The 14,952-nt window shown below is 40.5% G+C and overlaps 2 protein-coding genes across 2 annotated transcripts in view; both read right to left on the bottom strand.

The window, feature by feature from the left end:
* The window catches only part of LOC125239878 (zinc finger protein 883-like), a 202,214-nt gene extending 188,436 nt beyond the window's left edge, over positions 1-13,778 (bottom strand). The window contains exons 1-4 of the mRNA XM_048147606.1: positions 13,530-13,778; positions 13,291-13,432; positions 11,843-11,902; positions 10,589-10,642 (exon numbers count right to left, since the gene is read on the bottom strand). Coding sequence (XP_048003563.1) covers positions 10,589-10,642; positions 11,843-11,902; positions 13,291-13,432; positions 13,530-13,658 — 385 coding nt within the window. The 5' untranslated portion in view covers positions 13,659-13,778. The remainder of the gene's footprint in view (positions 1-10,588; positions 10,643-11,842; positions 11,903-13,290; positions 13,433-13,529) is intronic.
* LOC125239880 (zinc finger protein 501-like) overlaps positions 4,020-14,952 on the bottom strand; it is a 120,709-nt gene continuing 109,776 nt past the window's right edge. The window contains exons 18-21 of the mRNA XM_048147639.1: positions 9,812-9,883; positions 8,487-8,546; positions 5,060-5,162; positions 4,020-4,211 (exon numbers count right to left, since the gene is read on the bottom strand). Of these exons, the coding sequence (XP_048003596.1) occupies positions 4,073-4,211; positions 5,060-5,162; positions 8,487-8,546; positions 9,812-9,883 (374 nt within the window). The 3' untranslated portion in view covers positions 4,020-4,072. The remainder of the gene's footprint in view (positions 4,212-5,059; positions 5,163-8,486; positions 8,547-9,811; positions 9,884-14,952) is intronic.

Below are 14,952 nucleotides of genomic sequence, written 5' to 3'. Positions count from 1 at the left end.
TTGTATAATTAAAAAATATGTTCAAGTGGGTAGATTTGGTAGTAACTTTGAAAATTGACTGGTATCCCCAATGTATGACAGTGATGACGTCACTGAATAAGGTTGACATTGTAAGTGCGAGAGGGACACCACATCAGGCCCAAACAATGACCTCTCACGTGGACACACTTTTTGACCTTACTATTCATTCTGGTTTAATTGTAATTCTGTGGGAAATACAAATTTGGCACTAAAAAGGCGCTAAGTTAAAAAGGAAAAAACTTTTTTATATCACGTTGGTGGCAAGCAGGTATACGGTCCGCCTGATGGAAAGCGGTCACCGTAACCTATGGACGCCTGTAACTCAAGGGGTGTCACATGCGCGTTGCCAACCCATTAGAAACTTGTAAACTCCTTTTTTGAAGAACCCCATACTGTAGTTCATCGGGAATACCTCGACAGGGAACTCATTCCACAGCCGGAGCGTTCGTGGGAGGAAATGTTACAACTACAAATATGTAATTTTTTTTTGCCTCATGATATTGAAGGTAATTTCACTTTATATGCAATACGAAGAAATTACATTGATTATAATTAGGTTATTGATCCATCCTATTATACCTGCGACCCTGGGAAAATTTACATGTGATGTCATAAAAGAAAAATAAATTATGATAAGAAATATTTATTTATGCTAGACATGGTTACGATGATGATGAAGTCATTATGTAAAAAGTACAGCATATCTCGCCAACACCATAGGCATGCAATTCACTAGTTCAAACTAGTACTAAGTCAAATCTTCATAAAATTTGTCTAAAAATTTATTTTTTCACATTCTGAATGTAGATAAACATCGTACCGCTTAGGCCGGCAACAGACAGTCTTAAATTGCACAACCTTATAAGATCGACTGCCTTGCCACACACATTCTTAAAATTCAGATTATCGCAATCTGTCAGATCAATCTGAAAAAACTCATAATCTTAAAAAATAAGACTGTGTGTGGACAGTTGCGAAATTGTAAGGAAATCCGTGCACTCGATCTGATTTCACAAGATTATGGTTTTTAGGGTTCCGTAGTCAACTAGGAACCCTTATAGTTTCGCCATGTCTGTCTGTCCGTCTGTCCGTCCGTCCGTCCGTCCGTCCGTCCGTCCGTCCGTCCGTCCGTCCGTCCGTCCGTCCGTCCGCGGATAATCTCAGTAACCGTAAGCACTAGAAAGCTGAAATTTGGTACCAATAAGTATGTAAAATCGCCGTCAATAGAAATTGTCAATAATGTAAACAAACCATTCTATAAAATATCAATATTCTAGCACAATTTTATTGCTTTAAAGGTTGAGGAACATAATGTGATATGAATTGATTAAATAACACATGGATTTAGCCAGTATCTGATGAGTTAGAATGAAAATTAAAGACATTTTGACTACAAGGTTTGTTTACATTGTTCACAAGTTCTATTGACGGCGACTTTATATCAATCACGCCAACAAAGTGCAAAAATAAAAAATGGAAAAAAATGTTTTATTAGGGTACCCCCCCTACATGTAAAATGGGGGCTGATATTTTTTTTCATTCCTACCCCAACGTGTGATATATTGTTGGATAGGTATATAAAAATGAAGAAGGGTTTACTAAGTTCGTTTTTTGATAATATTAATAGTTTTGGAAATAATCGCTTCTAAAGGAAAAAAAGTGCGTCCCCCCCCCTCTAACTTTTGAACCCTATGTTCAAAAAATATGAAAAAAATCACAATAGTAGAACATTATAAAAACTTTCTAGGAAAATTGTTTTGAACTTGATAGGTTCAGTAGTTTTTGAGAAAAATACGGAAAACTACGGAACCCTACACTGAGCGTGGCCCGACACGCTCTTGGCCGGTTTTTTAAGATTATGAATTTTAAGACTGTCTGTTGCCGGCCATACTCTTAAAAAATAAGACGTGTGTGGACAGTTGCGATATTGTATGGAAATCCGTGCACTCTCACGCGCGCTCCCGTGTGTTAATGCTTTTACTGTACATGAGTCGTTGTATAGTTATTTATGTGACTGGTGCATAATGAGAGGCATTAACACACGGGTGTTGTTTTATGAGTCTCATTATTCACCAGTCACATAAATAACTATAAACCAACTCGTGTACAGTAGAAGCATTAACACACGGGAGCGCGCCTGAGCTCCGCGACAGGAGCCCCTTCCTTATTGAAGGAGCGTGAAATGTCGATGCTCTAAGTTTCTGATTTAGGTGATTGCTGCGTTGTCAGGGTTCATCCCAATATGAGTCTTCTGGTGACGTCGCATAGATGATTTCTTAGTGCATTTGTAATGACAGTGGCTACATTGAAAAGGTCCGCCCGTATGTGTCATTGCATGTGTTCCTAGACTTGACCTATCACTGCACCGGTTTTTCTCCGGTGTGTATTTTTTAGTGTCGTGTCGTCGTCGAATCCCATTTATAAACACAGTGACTACAGGCGTAAGGCTTGTCTCCGGTGTGTGTTCTTTGGTGTTGTTGTAAGACTGATTTCGTTTGCGTAAGGCTTCTCGCCTGTATGTGTCATTACATGTGTTCTTAGGCTTAACCTATGACTGCACCGGTACTCACATTGACGACATGCGTAAGGCTTTTCTCCGGTTTTTGTAAGTTGTATTTCCTACTGCATTTATAAGCACAGTGGTTACATTGAAGAGCCTCCTCGTTTAGTATGTGTTATTTCATGTGTTTTTAGGTTTGACCTAAGACTGCACCGGTACTCACAGTGACTACATGCGTATGGCTTCTTTGGTGTCTTTGTAAGGCTGATCTTGTACTGAATTTACGAGCACAGTGACTACATAGAAAAGGCTTCTCGCCCGTATGTGCCATTACATGTCTTCTTAGGGTTGAATTTTGACTGCACCGGTACTCACAGTGACTACATGCGTAAGGCGGTGTGTATTCTTAGGTGTTTTTGTAAGTTTGATTTGGTACTGCATTTATAAGCACAGTGACTACAGTGAAAAGGCTTATCGCCAGTATGCGTCATTACGTGTGCTGTTAGGGATGACTTTTGACTGCACCGGTACTCACAGTGACTACATGCGTAAGGCTTTTCTCCGGTGTGTATTCTTTGGTGACTTTGTAAGTATGATTTGGTAGTGCATTTATAAGCACAGTGACTACAGTGAAAAGGCTTCTCTCCAGTATGCGTCATTACATGTGCTCTTAGGGCTGACTTTTGACTGCACCGGTACTCACAGTGACTACATGCGTAAGGCTTTTCTCCGGTGTGAATTATTTGGTGACTTTGTAATTTTGATTTGATACTGCACTTATAAGCACAGTGGCTACACTGAAAAGGCTTATCGCCGGTATGTGTCATTATATGTCTTCTTAGGGCTGACTTTTTACTGCACCGGTACTCACAGTGACTACATGCGTAAGGCTTTTCTCCAGTGTGTGTTCTCATGTGCATTTGTAACTGTGATCTTTGAATGCATTTATAAGCACAGTGGCTACATCGATAAGGCTTATCGCCAGTATGTGTCATTACATGTGCTCTTAGGGTTGACTTATGACTGCACCGGTACTCACAGTGAGTACATGCGTAAGGCTTTTCTCCGGTGTGTGTTCTTTGGTGACTTTGAAAGTTTGATTTGGTACTGCATTTATAAGCACAGTGACTACAGTGAAAAGGCTTATCGCCAGTATGTGTCATTATATGTCTTCTTAGGTGTGACCTATTACCACACTTGTAATCGCAATAACTACACTTATAAGGCTCTACTCTGGTATTTAATTTCATGTGTGTTGTTTTGTGTGTCTTTTTATCTACGGAGAGTATGGCTTGCTGTTTGTGTAAATCACTTTTAATCAGGTTTTTGAAACTGCACTGATTTTTTAAATGAACTGCTAAACATTTCTTGGACATTGTTGAATAATCACAATGAGCGCACATGAAATTTGTGACACAATGTTCGATTTTTTCGTGCTCTAATATAAGTGATTCAGTTTGGAATGTAGAACTACAAAAATCACAAGAAAATTGTTTTGGCGCTGACGGCAAGTGTGTGTCTTGAATGTGTCTATTTAAGATAGTTTCGTTTCTAAAACGTTCGCCACAGTGTTCGCAGGCGATTGGTTTGGCCCCGCTGTGAGCAGTCGCGTCGCCGCGGAGGCGCTCGAGCACCACGGAGCAAGCCATCGAGAGCTGCTCCCTGGCGCGGGCGCTGCCGTCCGAACACACTGCAACATATAGTTTAGCAGTTACCAATCATAGACGTTAAATTAAAAATAATTTATACCCATACATATTTACCAAACCATCTGCAAACAGGTAAGAAATTATTCACTTATAACGCGGCGGTCAAGCAAATCTAGCCACTAAACAAGGCACGTAATTAAAGTTTTCTATTTACGAGAAACCGTCGCCCCTACATTTTCAACAGTTAGTTTTTTAATGTTCTGGCTCGTCGATGACTCCACCGACGTCGAGGTTTAGAAAGGCACCCGGTTTATGAAGATACTTATTTGGCCGGTGAGTCCTACAATTTACAAATTTTGCACCTTTTTTAGTGAGGAGATCTACTTGACCGTCGTTACACTTATTTCGGGATATATTAGTCAAAAAAAATCGATAAAAATCAAACAATTTTAAAATTGAGTTTCTATTTGTATGAGAGCCGTATTTCAACCCACCGTGCGCTGCCGGTGTAGGCACAGTATAATAAAGAGTACTATCATACAGTATGGCCATATATGGTATCGCTGAAAGTGCCGCCCATCCCTTCTCGGTTACTTCACAGTTATCGCCTGTCAAACACGCTAACAGTCGACCTGTCATATTTCATACAAGCATAGTACGCGTTCACCTACACGAGCTTAGACTGTGTGCTAAGAACTCTTTCATATATTTGATCGCCAGTGTCCGAGGTGTGGTGTAGGTAAGTATTGGATCGAAGATGGGCAAACCTTCCCAACGCTACAGTTTGTAACTTCTTGACAAGCAAAAACGTCTGCAATCGATGCCACTAGGCTTAGAATAAATTTAAAACTGCCTTGGGTGAGCGCTGCGGCATATTGGTCAATGGGACCTGTAGCGACATCTAACAGTTCGTGTTTCCCATTCGGGTTGGTACTCACGCGACATCTCATCGTCCTCGGCCGCCGGCTCCGGCTTGGCAGAGAACTCTTCATCTGAAACAAACATACATTCTCTGATGTTGATTATTAGAACATTATTATGAGTAAATGACGGTGTATTGGTAATCTTGAAACAATCAGTTTTGATATCACATGTGTAATGAAACACGTCATGGTAAAACAACAACTGTTTATTTGACATGAATGCGGGTACCATGTACAAAATATTAACTACCCACAACATCTCCCCCAAAAAGACTAAAACCCAACACCTAATAGTTATACATATGAAAAAGTCTAATTGTACATTATTTTATACACATAAAACATATTATGATATTAAGTACGTAAAGAGGACTGATAGTGCAGTGTCTTAAATATGTGCAACATAAATGCACTGTTCCAAAACATGACCACTGCATCATCCTTCCCCTTAAATATTATAATCATACCTATAAATCTATTTTTTATGCTATTTCTTACTACTACTTAAAACTTCTTTACTAACATATGAGAACATACCTTAGCCGTCATGAGAAGACCTTATTTCATAGCAGTAAGGTTCACAGACATGAAGTTTGTGTGATTACGGTGGTAAACATTAAGTAGGTACCTAAGGCAAACTATGCTATGATTTATTTCTATTGTTATTAATCACTTTATCAGCATGTTAGATCTTTGTTTGTGACCCAAAGATTTAACATGCCTACTTACACTTAACACATCTACACTTACCTAACTATTTAGCTAATTTTGTTGACATCACTGATCACAATCATGTCTTACTTTTTTTTTTAATAAGAATTTAAATGTCTTAGGTATTATAGACTTTCAGAATAATAATAGGCAAGTACGTGCAAACGATAGGTATATAAGTATACTACTTACAGATCTATTTAACTCTTGTATCGTATTATATAACAAAAATTTAAAATTTAATCTTAAGCAAATACACATACAATTCAATATTAATTCTGTCACATGAAGTAAAGGGTCAAACAATCAGGGAATGGAAAACAGACAACTATATTTTAAGTTTTTTACAGAGTACTAGGTACTTACTATAATTTTAACAATGTTTTGTTAATAGGTTGGATCGACTACGAATCCCGTACCGTTACTTGACTTTCAACCTTATTACCTACAACATTGGTTTCAGCTTTACACTCTCTTGCCCGACCCTATCCTCACATGCGTCCTTGAACTCGTCATCGGCGTCAGCTGCCGGGGGCCGGTGCATTAGAAATACATATTACAATGAGTTTCGCACTTAATTAATGTAACTTAAACTAACTTATCTCTACACCTTTATTTTCTATAATATATTCACTCAGTGTAAGAACTCAGCGTCGCATAGTTTCTTTAAAGTCTGTTATTCTATAACGATCGACATGGGTATCTGGAATTATACATATTTACATGTTTTTTTTTTTTTGTTTATAAGTGACATGCAAGTCATAGTGCTGTGATTATGTACTAACATAATCACAGCAACATGCGCTGCAAGCGTGTTGGGACACACATTAGGTATTAACTCTTTTCACTAAGCCCATATCTTCACATGAGTCTCGACCCAACACGCTTGTAACATTCATATCAGAAATCGCAAATGGCAAGTTATAATTTTTATTTTTATACCACCATACTAAGTTACAAATACCTTTCAATGGAATTTTGTGATTAGTAAATGATTCAAAATTGACCTTTAGCATTTTTAACACATTTACATCAAAACCTAGTGACAGAAATCTCTCAAAAGACATAACATTATAATCTGCTCCCGAGTCGAGTCTAAACTTCTCAGACCCGTGTTCACACAACAGAGTTTCCGTCCAGCGCCCCCGTCCAGCACTCGAACACGAAACCGTATCTATATAAAATGATTCGGACTCATCGGAATCGCTCGTCATAGAAACGTTTATTTCATACACTCGTTTCACCCCACTGTCATCGTTAACGAACCGAGATCTACACATACGAGCAAAATATCCACGATGACCACAAGAAAAACATGTTACGTACTGTGCCGAACATTCCTGGTTGGCGCAACGCGTCCCACCGCAACTTGCGCACTGGCGCTGCGCCGACTCCGAGGCGGGCGCGGCGCGCCCGCCGCCGCCATGCTCGCGCCGCTCGCCGGCCGCGCCGCCGCCGTCGCGCCAGGCGACCCGAGCGCCTCCGCGCGCCCGTCGCCGCTCAACAAGATGTACTTGTGCACTACTCGATCCCTCGCTCGGGGCTCCTAACTCTCTGCCACTTTCCTTGGAGGCTTCCTCGGCTTGACACAACTTGATCGCTTTGTCTAAATCCAAGTCGTCAGAGCGTAGAAGCCTGTCTCGTACGGTGACGTTCCGAACGCCACACACGATGCGATCCTTAAGCAAATCGTCACTCAGATTGCCGAAATCACAGTTCTTACTCAACAGCCTCAGCGCTGTCACATAAGCTTGAATTGATTCACCTTCCTCCTGATTACGCGTGAAGAACTTGTACCTCAACAAAGTTTTGTTCACTTTGGCACCAAAATACTGGTCAAACTTCTTAATAAAGGCCTTCACATCGTCTTTATCTGACTCGGCGTCAAATGTAAATGTTTGAAACACATAAAAACCCTCTGCGCCGATCAGATTGACGAGAAGGCTGGCTTGTACTGCGGCGGACTCACTGCTCACCGGAGGCCTTCACAAAAAGTTGGAATTGCTGTTTCCACCGTTTCCACGCCTCTGCGCGTGTAACGGGACCGCCCTCCATGTTTAACTCCGCTGGCGGTCTGGCGTGCTCCATATTTTAACTTTATACACAAATAAATCGCGGTCCAACACAAAACACCTAATTAACTGTCGTTGACAGATGTTCAGACACACAGCTTAAACTTATTTTTAATCGACCTGCAGCACGGAATTACTTAAAATATATCGTACCGCTGCCACCATGTAATGAAACACGTCATGGTAAAACAACAACTGTTTATTTGACATGAATGCGGGTACCATGTACAAAATATTAACTACCCACAACAACATGTTTGACGGCAGCGACGACCACGGTTCAACTCGATTTGCTTTTGCATGTCCGAATGTTCTCATCTACAGGTTGCAAGTCTCCATCGCAATTTTGCAACCAGATTGTACGATTATTGATTCCAAATCTTTTTGTCCACTCCAGTGTTAGGCAAAAACGTATAAGGCGTTTAGGACTATCGTCACTTTAAAAACTAAGTACGTTTGCGTTTTCTAAGCGAGTAGCGTAATAGGTCTTTAGCTCCCAGAGCCACTAGTTTACTTTTTATCATAGTCTTGTTGATCGGTCTCCATGTCACATAATTTAAACAGATGTTGACTACTAACTTCTAAATCTATAGTTAAACTGACTACTCACGCAATATCTGCTCAGGTGTGTCTTCATCCAGCATCTCCGGCTTGACCGCGGGCTCTTCACCTGAACCAAACAACTTTATAAGCCGCAGGCTAGTACAGTATAGCCACGAGCCAAGGAAGGAGGGTTCTGAACTAACTCAGAAGATGTGGTCTGTGATTTATTGAAGTTTATACATAAATAAATATTATAAGACATTCTTGCACAGATTGACCAAGTCTCACGGTAAGCTCAAGAAGGCTTGTGTATTGGGTACTCAGATAGCAATACATATAATACAGCGTGTGTACCCCATACGGGCGAATATCTTGATAACGATTAGTACCGGACCGGACCTAAGGAGCCCAACTACATGTTTTTAGGGTTCCGTAGTCAACTAGGAACCCTTATAGTTTCACCATGTCTGTCTGTCCGTCCGTCCGTCCGTCCGTCCGTCCGTCCGTCCGTCCGTCCGCGGATAATCTCAGTAACCGTTAGCACTAGAAAGCTGAAATTTGGTACCAATATGTACATCAATCAAGTCAACAAAGTGCAAAAATAAAAAATGGAAAAAAATGTTTTATTAGGGTACCCCCCCTACATGTAAAGTGGGGGCTGATATTTTTTTTCATTCCGACCCCAACGTGTGATATATTGTTGGATAGGTATTTAAAAATGAATAAGGGTTTACTAAGATCGTTTTTTGATAATATTAATATTTTCGGAAATAATTGCTCTTAAAGGAAAAAAAGTGCGTCCCCCCCCCCTCTAACTTTTGAACCATATGTTTAAAAAATATGAAAAAAATCACAAAAGTAGAACTTTATAAATACTTTCTAGGAAAATTGTTTTGAACTTGATAGGTTCAGTAGTTTTTGAGAAAAATACGGAAAACTACGGAACCCTACACTGAGCGTGGCCCGACACGCTCTTGGCCGGTTTTTATTTTTAATAGATGAGATATTTTTTTTGATACACAATAATTCAGCACGTAATGTATTACGTTCACATCAATTAGCGTACCTACATAAACGCCATTACGAAATAACGTTTATGTCATGTCAAGTTGGACGGCGGACATTGCTGCTTGGTCAGAAATTATAAGTCATTGGTCTTAATGAATAACACTTTTTAACAAAATGATTATCCTATACGATTCGTATGATCAGATACTATAACTGGGTACATTATTCGCCCGTATGGGATCCACACGCTGTATACAAATACTTATATTAGATATAAAACATACATGACTCCGGAACAAATACGGGATGGAAACCGAGATGTTGCTCCACGTTTGAGCTCATGAAAGGTTAAATAATAATAATGACTATGACTAGTAGACTCACCTGGCTCGGACCCACAAGACTCATCTGTGTCCTGCATTTCTGGGTGTTCATACTCAACTGCAGATTCTTCCTCTAGAGCAAACAAACAAAACAAATCACTCGCTACAAACACAAAACATGTCACTATTAGAGATGCAATGTATACTTTGGCCGGAGTCATCAAGTTAAGATACTTTCCTATACTTATAACTTATTTCCCAGTATTTTTGTACTTTCTAATGCTTATTGTTATTTGTACGCCACCAGCACTTTTTTTTAGCAGTTAGCAATCACAGACGTTATATTAAAAAGAGATATATCCTACATATGTTTACCAAACCTGACATTTTCAGATAGGTAAGTCATTATTTACTGAGCTAAATTCACTTATAGACGGTGAAGGAAATCTTGTCACTGAAAAAGGGGCGAAATTCAATTTTTCTACGGACTCACCTTCGCCTCTACTGTGTAATGGTTCGTCGATATCTCCGCCAATGTCAAGGTTAAGGCATTTCGTGTCAGTAGGTCAGTGTACTGTAGTTAGGTGCTTATTGAGCAAAACAATAAAGATTATATATTATTAGTAAGTAGGTTTACATTAACTTAAATAAGTGGTTAAGTGGCAAAGTACTGCCTCGGGTGAGACTTGAATTGACGGCCTCCGGATCTATATTCCAGCGCTCTGCCAACTGAGCCAACAAGACTTCAACCAAGACATCGAAATTTTCCACCATATTGGTCAATGGGACCCGTAGCGACTTCTTACAGTTTGTGTTTCCCATTCGGGTTGGTACTCACGCGACATCTCATCGTCTTCGGCCGACGCCTCCGACTTGACTGTGAACTCTTCATCTGAAACAAACATACTGTTCGTGGGATCGTGTCGACCTCGCTCCGGGCCGTGCCTTGTGTTACAGATCTCCTTCAGTGTAGCGACGCTGCTAAATATTGATGAAAATCTACAAGACGATTGTGAGGCCTGTTGTATTTTATGGATCTGAATGCTGGGCGACAAAGGTGGAGGATGAAAGGAGAGTGCACGTGGCGGAAATGAGAATGTTGAGATGGATGTGTGGAGTGACCAGAATGGATCGGATCAGGAATGAGTATATTAGGGACCGGCCACATCAGACCGTTGCGTGTCTCGGGGCGCGCAAAGGGCGTCCGCGCCACGCCACCTGAGTGTAATTCAAAAAGCGTCTCCTCAGTACATTTTGTATAGGAAGGACGTAAGGCGCGCCGCCAAGCGGCGCGGCGCGCGCCCCGCCGCCGCCACGCCACCTGGGGCGCGTCTTACGTCTTTCCTATACAAAATGTACTGAGGAGACGTTTTTTGAATTACACTGAAGCGGCGTGGCGCGGACGCCCGTTGCGCGCCCCGAGACACGCGACGCTCTGGTGTGGTCGGTCACTTAGGGGAAGTTTGAAAGTTGCGCCTATAACGGAAAAGATGAGGAGTGGCAGGTTGGCGTGGTACGGTAATGTAATGAGGAGGGATGAACGTCATATAGGCAAAAGAATGTTGGAGATGAAGGTTGATGGATGGAGAGGAGGGGTAAACCCAAACAACGCTGGATGGATTGTGTGAAAGGAGGAAGAAAGATGTGAGTGTTGAGACGACGGAAGATAGAGGAGAATGGAAGAGGAAGACGTGTTCTACCGAACCCACATAACGTGGGATAAGGGTAGGAGGAAGAAGATAAATTAGCCGTTGGTGGCGCTACATGTTAAATGTTAATTATTACATTTTTAGTGGCATTTTACGGATATGTTGGTGTTTCGTAAATAATGCAATTTTATATCATTAAAGACATTAAAGACTAAAATCTTGCATTATTTTATTCTAGAAAAAACACTTTTCAAACTATACTTATGCAAATTGTTTAATAGCTTTATAATTATCAGATGGATTGTAATTGAAATACATATCTTACTTGTCGGTATAATATATACTTATGGCTATTTTTTTGCTATTCCCGGCAATGACATATCTAAATTTAGCCATCTGCTGTTCTGGTCACTTCTAAACCTATAGTTAAACTGACTACTCACGCAATATCTCCTCAGGTGTGTCTTCATCCAGCATCTCCGGCTTGACCGCGGGCTCTTCACCTGAACCAAACAACTTTATAAGCAGCAGATATTTTATCAAATTTAACATAATTATTTTATTTACATCCATACCATAGGTTCTCTAAATATGCGTGAGAGCGATAAGCAAAGAACCTGTATTAGGAAATCTGTATCTGCCAGTGCATTTAAATTTTTATTTTGAGATATCGGCAACCACTACTTTAATTACTTTAAACTTTATGTTTGTTTAGAAGAAATATGATAGCTATTGGAGTTCATCAGTCAGTCGTTTATTTCATTTCAAATATCGAATTTTTCAAAAGTGAACTGATTAACAAACACTAGTTGATTTTACCTTTTCCCTAAATTTGGACGGACTATACACCCATGTAGGTACATATAATATTATTGTAGAAACTTATTATATAGATGAAGATAAAGTTATGTATGCAACTGTACATAATTAGGCATTAAAGGCTTGCATTATCATAATATGAATCTCGCCTTTAGGCTCGTTTACTAAAACAACACTCATGTTTTAATGCATCTCATAATGTATAGCAGTCACATAAATAACTCTCAGTTGCATGTTGCTCCGTGCTTGAACTCATGTGGAGTTAAATAATAATAATGACTATGTATCATTGCCGCGTGGTAGACTCACCTGGCTCAGGCCCACAAGACTCATCTGTGTCTTGCACTTTTGGGTTGCCTCTAGAGCAAACAAATAAAATAAATCACTCCCTACAAACACAAAACATGTCACTATTAGAGATGCCACGGATAGTTTGGCCGGATTCTAACATGCCGACCACCCCAGCGAGTCACTGAACTGAGTCTGAAGTTTTTATCTAAATGAAGCGAAATCTAAAGCGCACTGGCGTGTTTGTTGTTGTAGGCATGTTAATGATTAGAAAATGAATTGAATCCTGATAGATAATGAACTTAATTCAGTATTTTGTACTATCTAATGCTTATATTTATTTGTGTGTTAAGTCTCACCATAAAATTGATTACTTTGTGGTTTGATACTAAATGTTACTCAAATTTTATCCTTATTTCAGGCACTAAAACTCTAAGCCATATACAACCAGATACTACATTCTGGTCTTGGCTGGATAGTAAAGTCACCAACCTGCTGAGTGGGCCCAGAACCGCAGGTTAGCAGGCAGGGTCACTATCGACCAGGCCAGACTGGTCATGGTAATATTAATATCAGTACAGAGCAGTAAATGTAAAGCCTGAGTGCACGCTTATATCGAGCGTGCAGTGGCGTGGGGTGTGTGGTGTGCATAACAAACAATTGACGCTCATACAAGTGTTCTGAGTTCACGCCGCATAGGGTGCACGCATGCTCGCCTGCACTGCTGAAAGCTATGCTCTGAGCATCCACTCAGTCCTTACAATAGCAGGAGGTGCTTCCCGACCTTTGACGAGGCTCGCTCCCTGCGAGCGCGCCTGCAGCTCCGCCTGGCTGCGCTGCACTTGCAGCTTGAAGTCGCTCGCGTCTCGCAGGCGGCCCACGCACGTACAGCAGATGCCGCTCGAGCCCGAGCCGCCCACTGCCAGCTGCAACTTAAACCATTCACAAACATGATGTCCTAACATTTCTTATAGTATCGTTCATTGACTTTTGAAATTGTGTTCGTATTGCTACTCTACTTACTTGAATATCAAAACACTCCTTGATCATGTCGGCATATATCTCCGTTTTGCCGAGATGTGTGTGCGGCGTCGTCAGGTCTTTGTCTGGGGAACACAGCAGGCAGCAGCGACACGCTTGCATCACGTCCATCGCAACCGCTTCGTTTGTGTGCGTATTGTATTCGCCAATTACTACAAGTAGCCGTGACTGCCAAACTCCAACAACGGGAATTATCTTATGTGAAATAATAATGTATTTGAAATAAAAATGTAGAACCTAACAGATGCTAACATTAACCAGGAGCAAGAGCAAGTAGTGTTATTATTATTGTTCCATTTAGTTATATTTTTTAACAACATAACCTAACCTACAAACTGAAGTGACAGTCAGCACTTGACAGTTTTGATTTTGACATACGTTAAGAAGTTAACACACGACCGTACCGTACCGAGCACGGAAGTATAACTAAAGCATGGAAGCCATCCTAAAATAAGAGCTCGGTGACATGTATCTTACTCACACCACACTATTACCTTTTTTATATGAGCGAATGAGACAATATTCCACAACTTCTTTCGTTTTCTCGAAGGTTGTCCCTAAATGCTGATGTCAAAACGGACCTGGGGTCCATTTATTATACGGCAAAATTAAATATACGTTTGTCATTTCACACTCGGTCTCCATCTTTGACAACTGTACATAGTCGTATTATATTGGTTCGAGTTTTTAGCGCGACTTGAATGGTCGTCTTGACGATATTTATTTATTTTGTGAGGATTTCTGATAGATCGTGGAAAAAATAGCTCAGTGTATATTTGTGATAGTTCCAAGTTTCATTTCTGACTATGGCTTGTGTGATCAAGTGTTGCAAATCACATTCAGGAAGAAAAGAAAACACGCAAGAGGTTATATCATTTCATCGGTAAGTTTCTTGAGTTTTTGATAATATTTATTGATACGACCTGGCAGAAATATAAATGTACATATTAGTAGTTTATACAATTCAAATCTTATTCAATTCTGTATAGACTTTTGCATATTTTTTGGAAGTTTTCTCAAACTCGGAAAGGTTATGTTTTTTAGCATAGTGATGTGATGTGTTTTATCGACCTTGCAATAATAACCTATCAACTAGTTTTTTAAAGGTGCGCGGGGCCCGAGGGCCCCGCGGTGTTCTTTTTTTGTTTTGCTTTTGTGCTTTGCTTATGCTTTTGCTTTTTGTTTTTGAGCTATGCTTATGCTTTTTGTTTTAGAGCTATGCTTATGCTTTTTGTTTTTGAGCTATGCTTTTTTGTTTTTTTGCTTTGCTTGTTTGATTAATTGCTTGGGAGCACTCTCTGCCCGCAGCTCGGCCTGCGGCCTCGCGTGCTTGGGAGCCTGTCAGACACGCTCCGGCCTTCGGCCCTCCGCGTAGTTACTGTGGGGGTTGTAGGGAAGTTGGAGC

The sequence above is a fragment of the Leguminivora glycinivorella genome, chromosome 26 (assembly GCF_023078275.1).
Source record: "Leguminivora glycinivorella isolate SPB_JAAS2020 chromosome 26, LegGlyc_1.1, whole genome shotgun sequence".
Taxonomy (NCBI): domain Eukaryota; kingdom Metazoa; phylum Arthropoda; class Insecta; order Lepidoptera; family Tortricidae; genus Leguminivora; species Leguminivora glycinivorella.
Note: the sequence above shows the minus strand (reverse complement) of the source record. Positions and strands in the feature narration are given on the sequence as shown.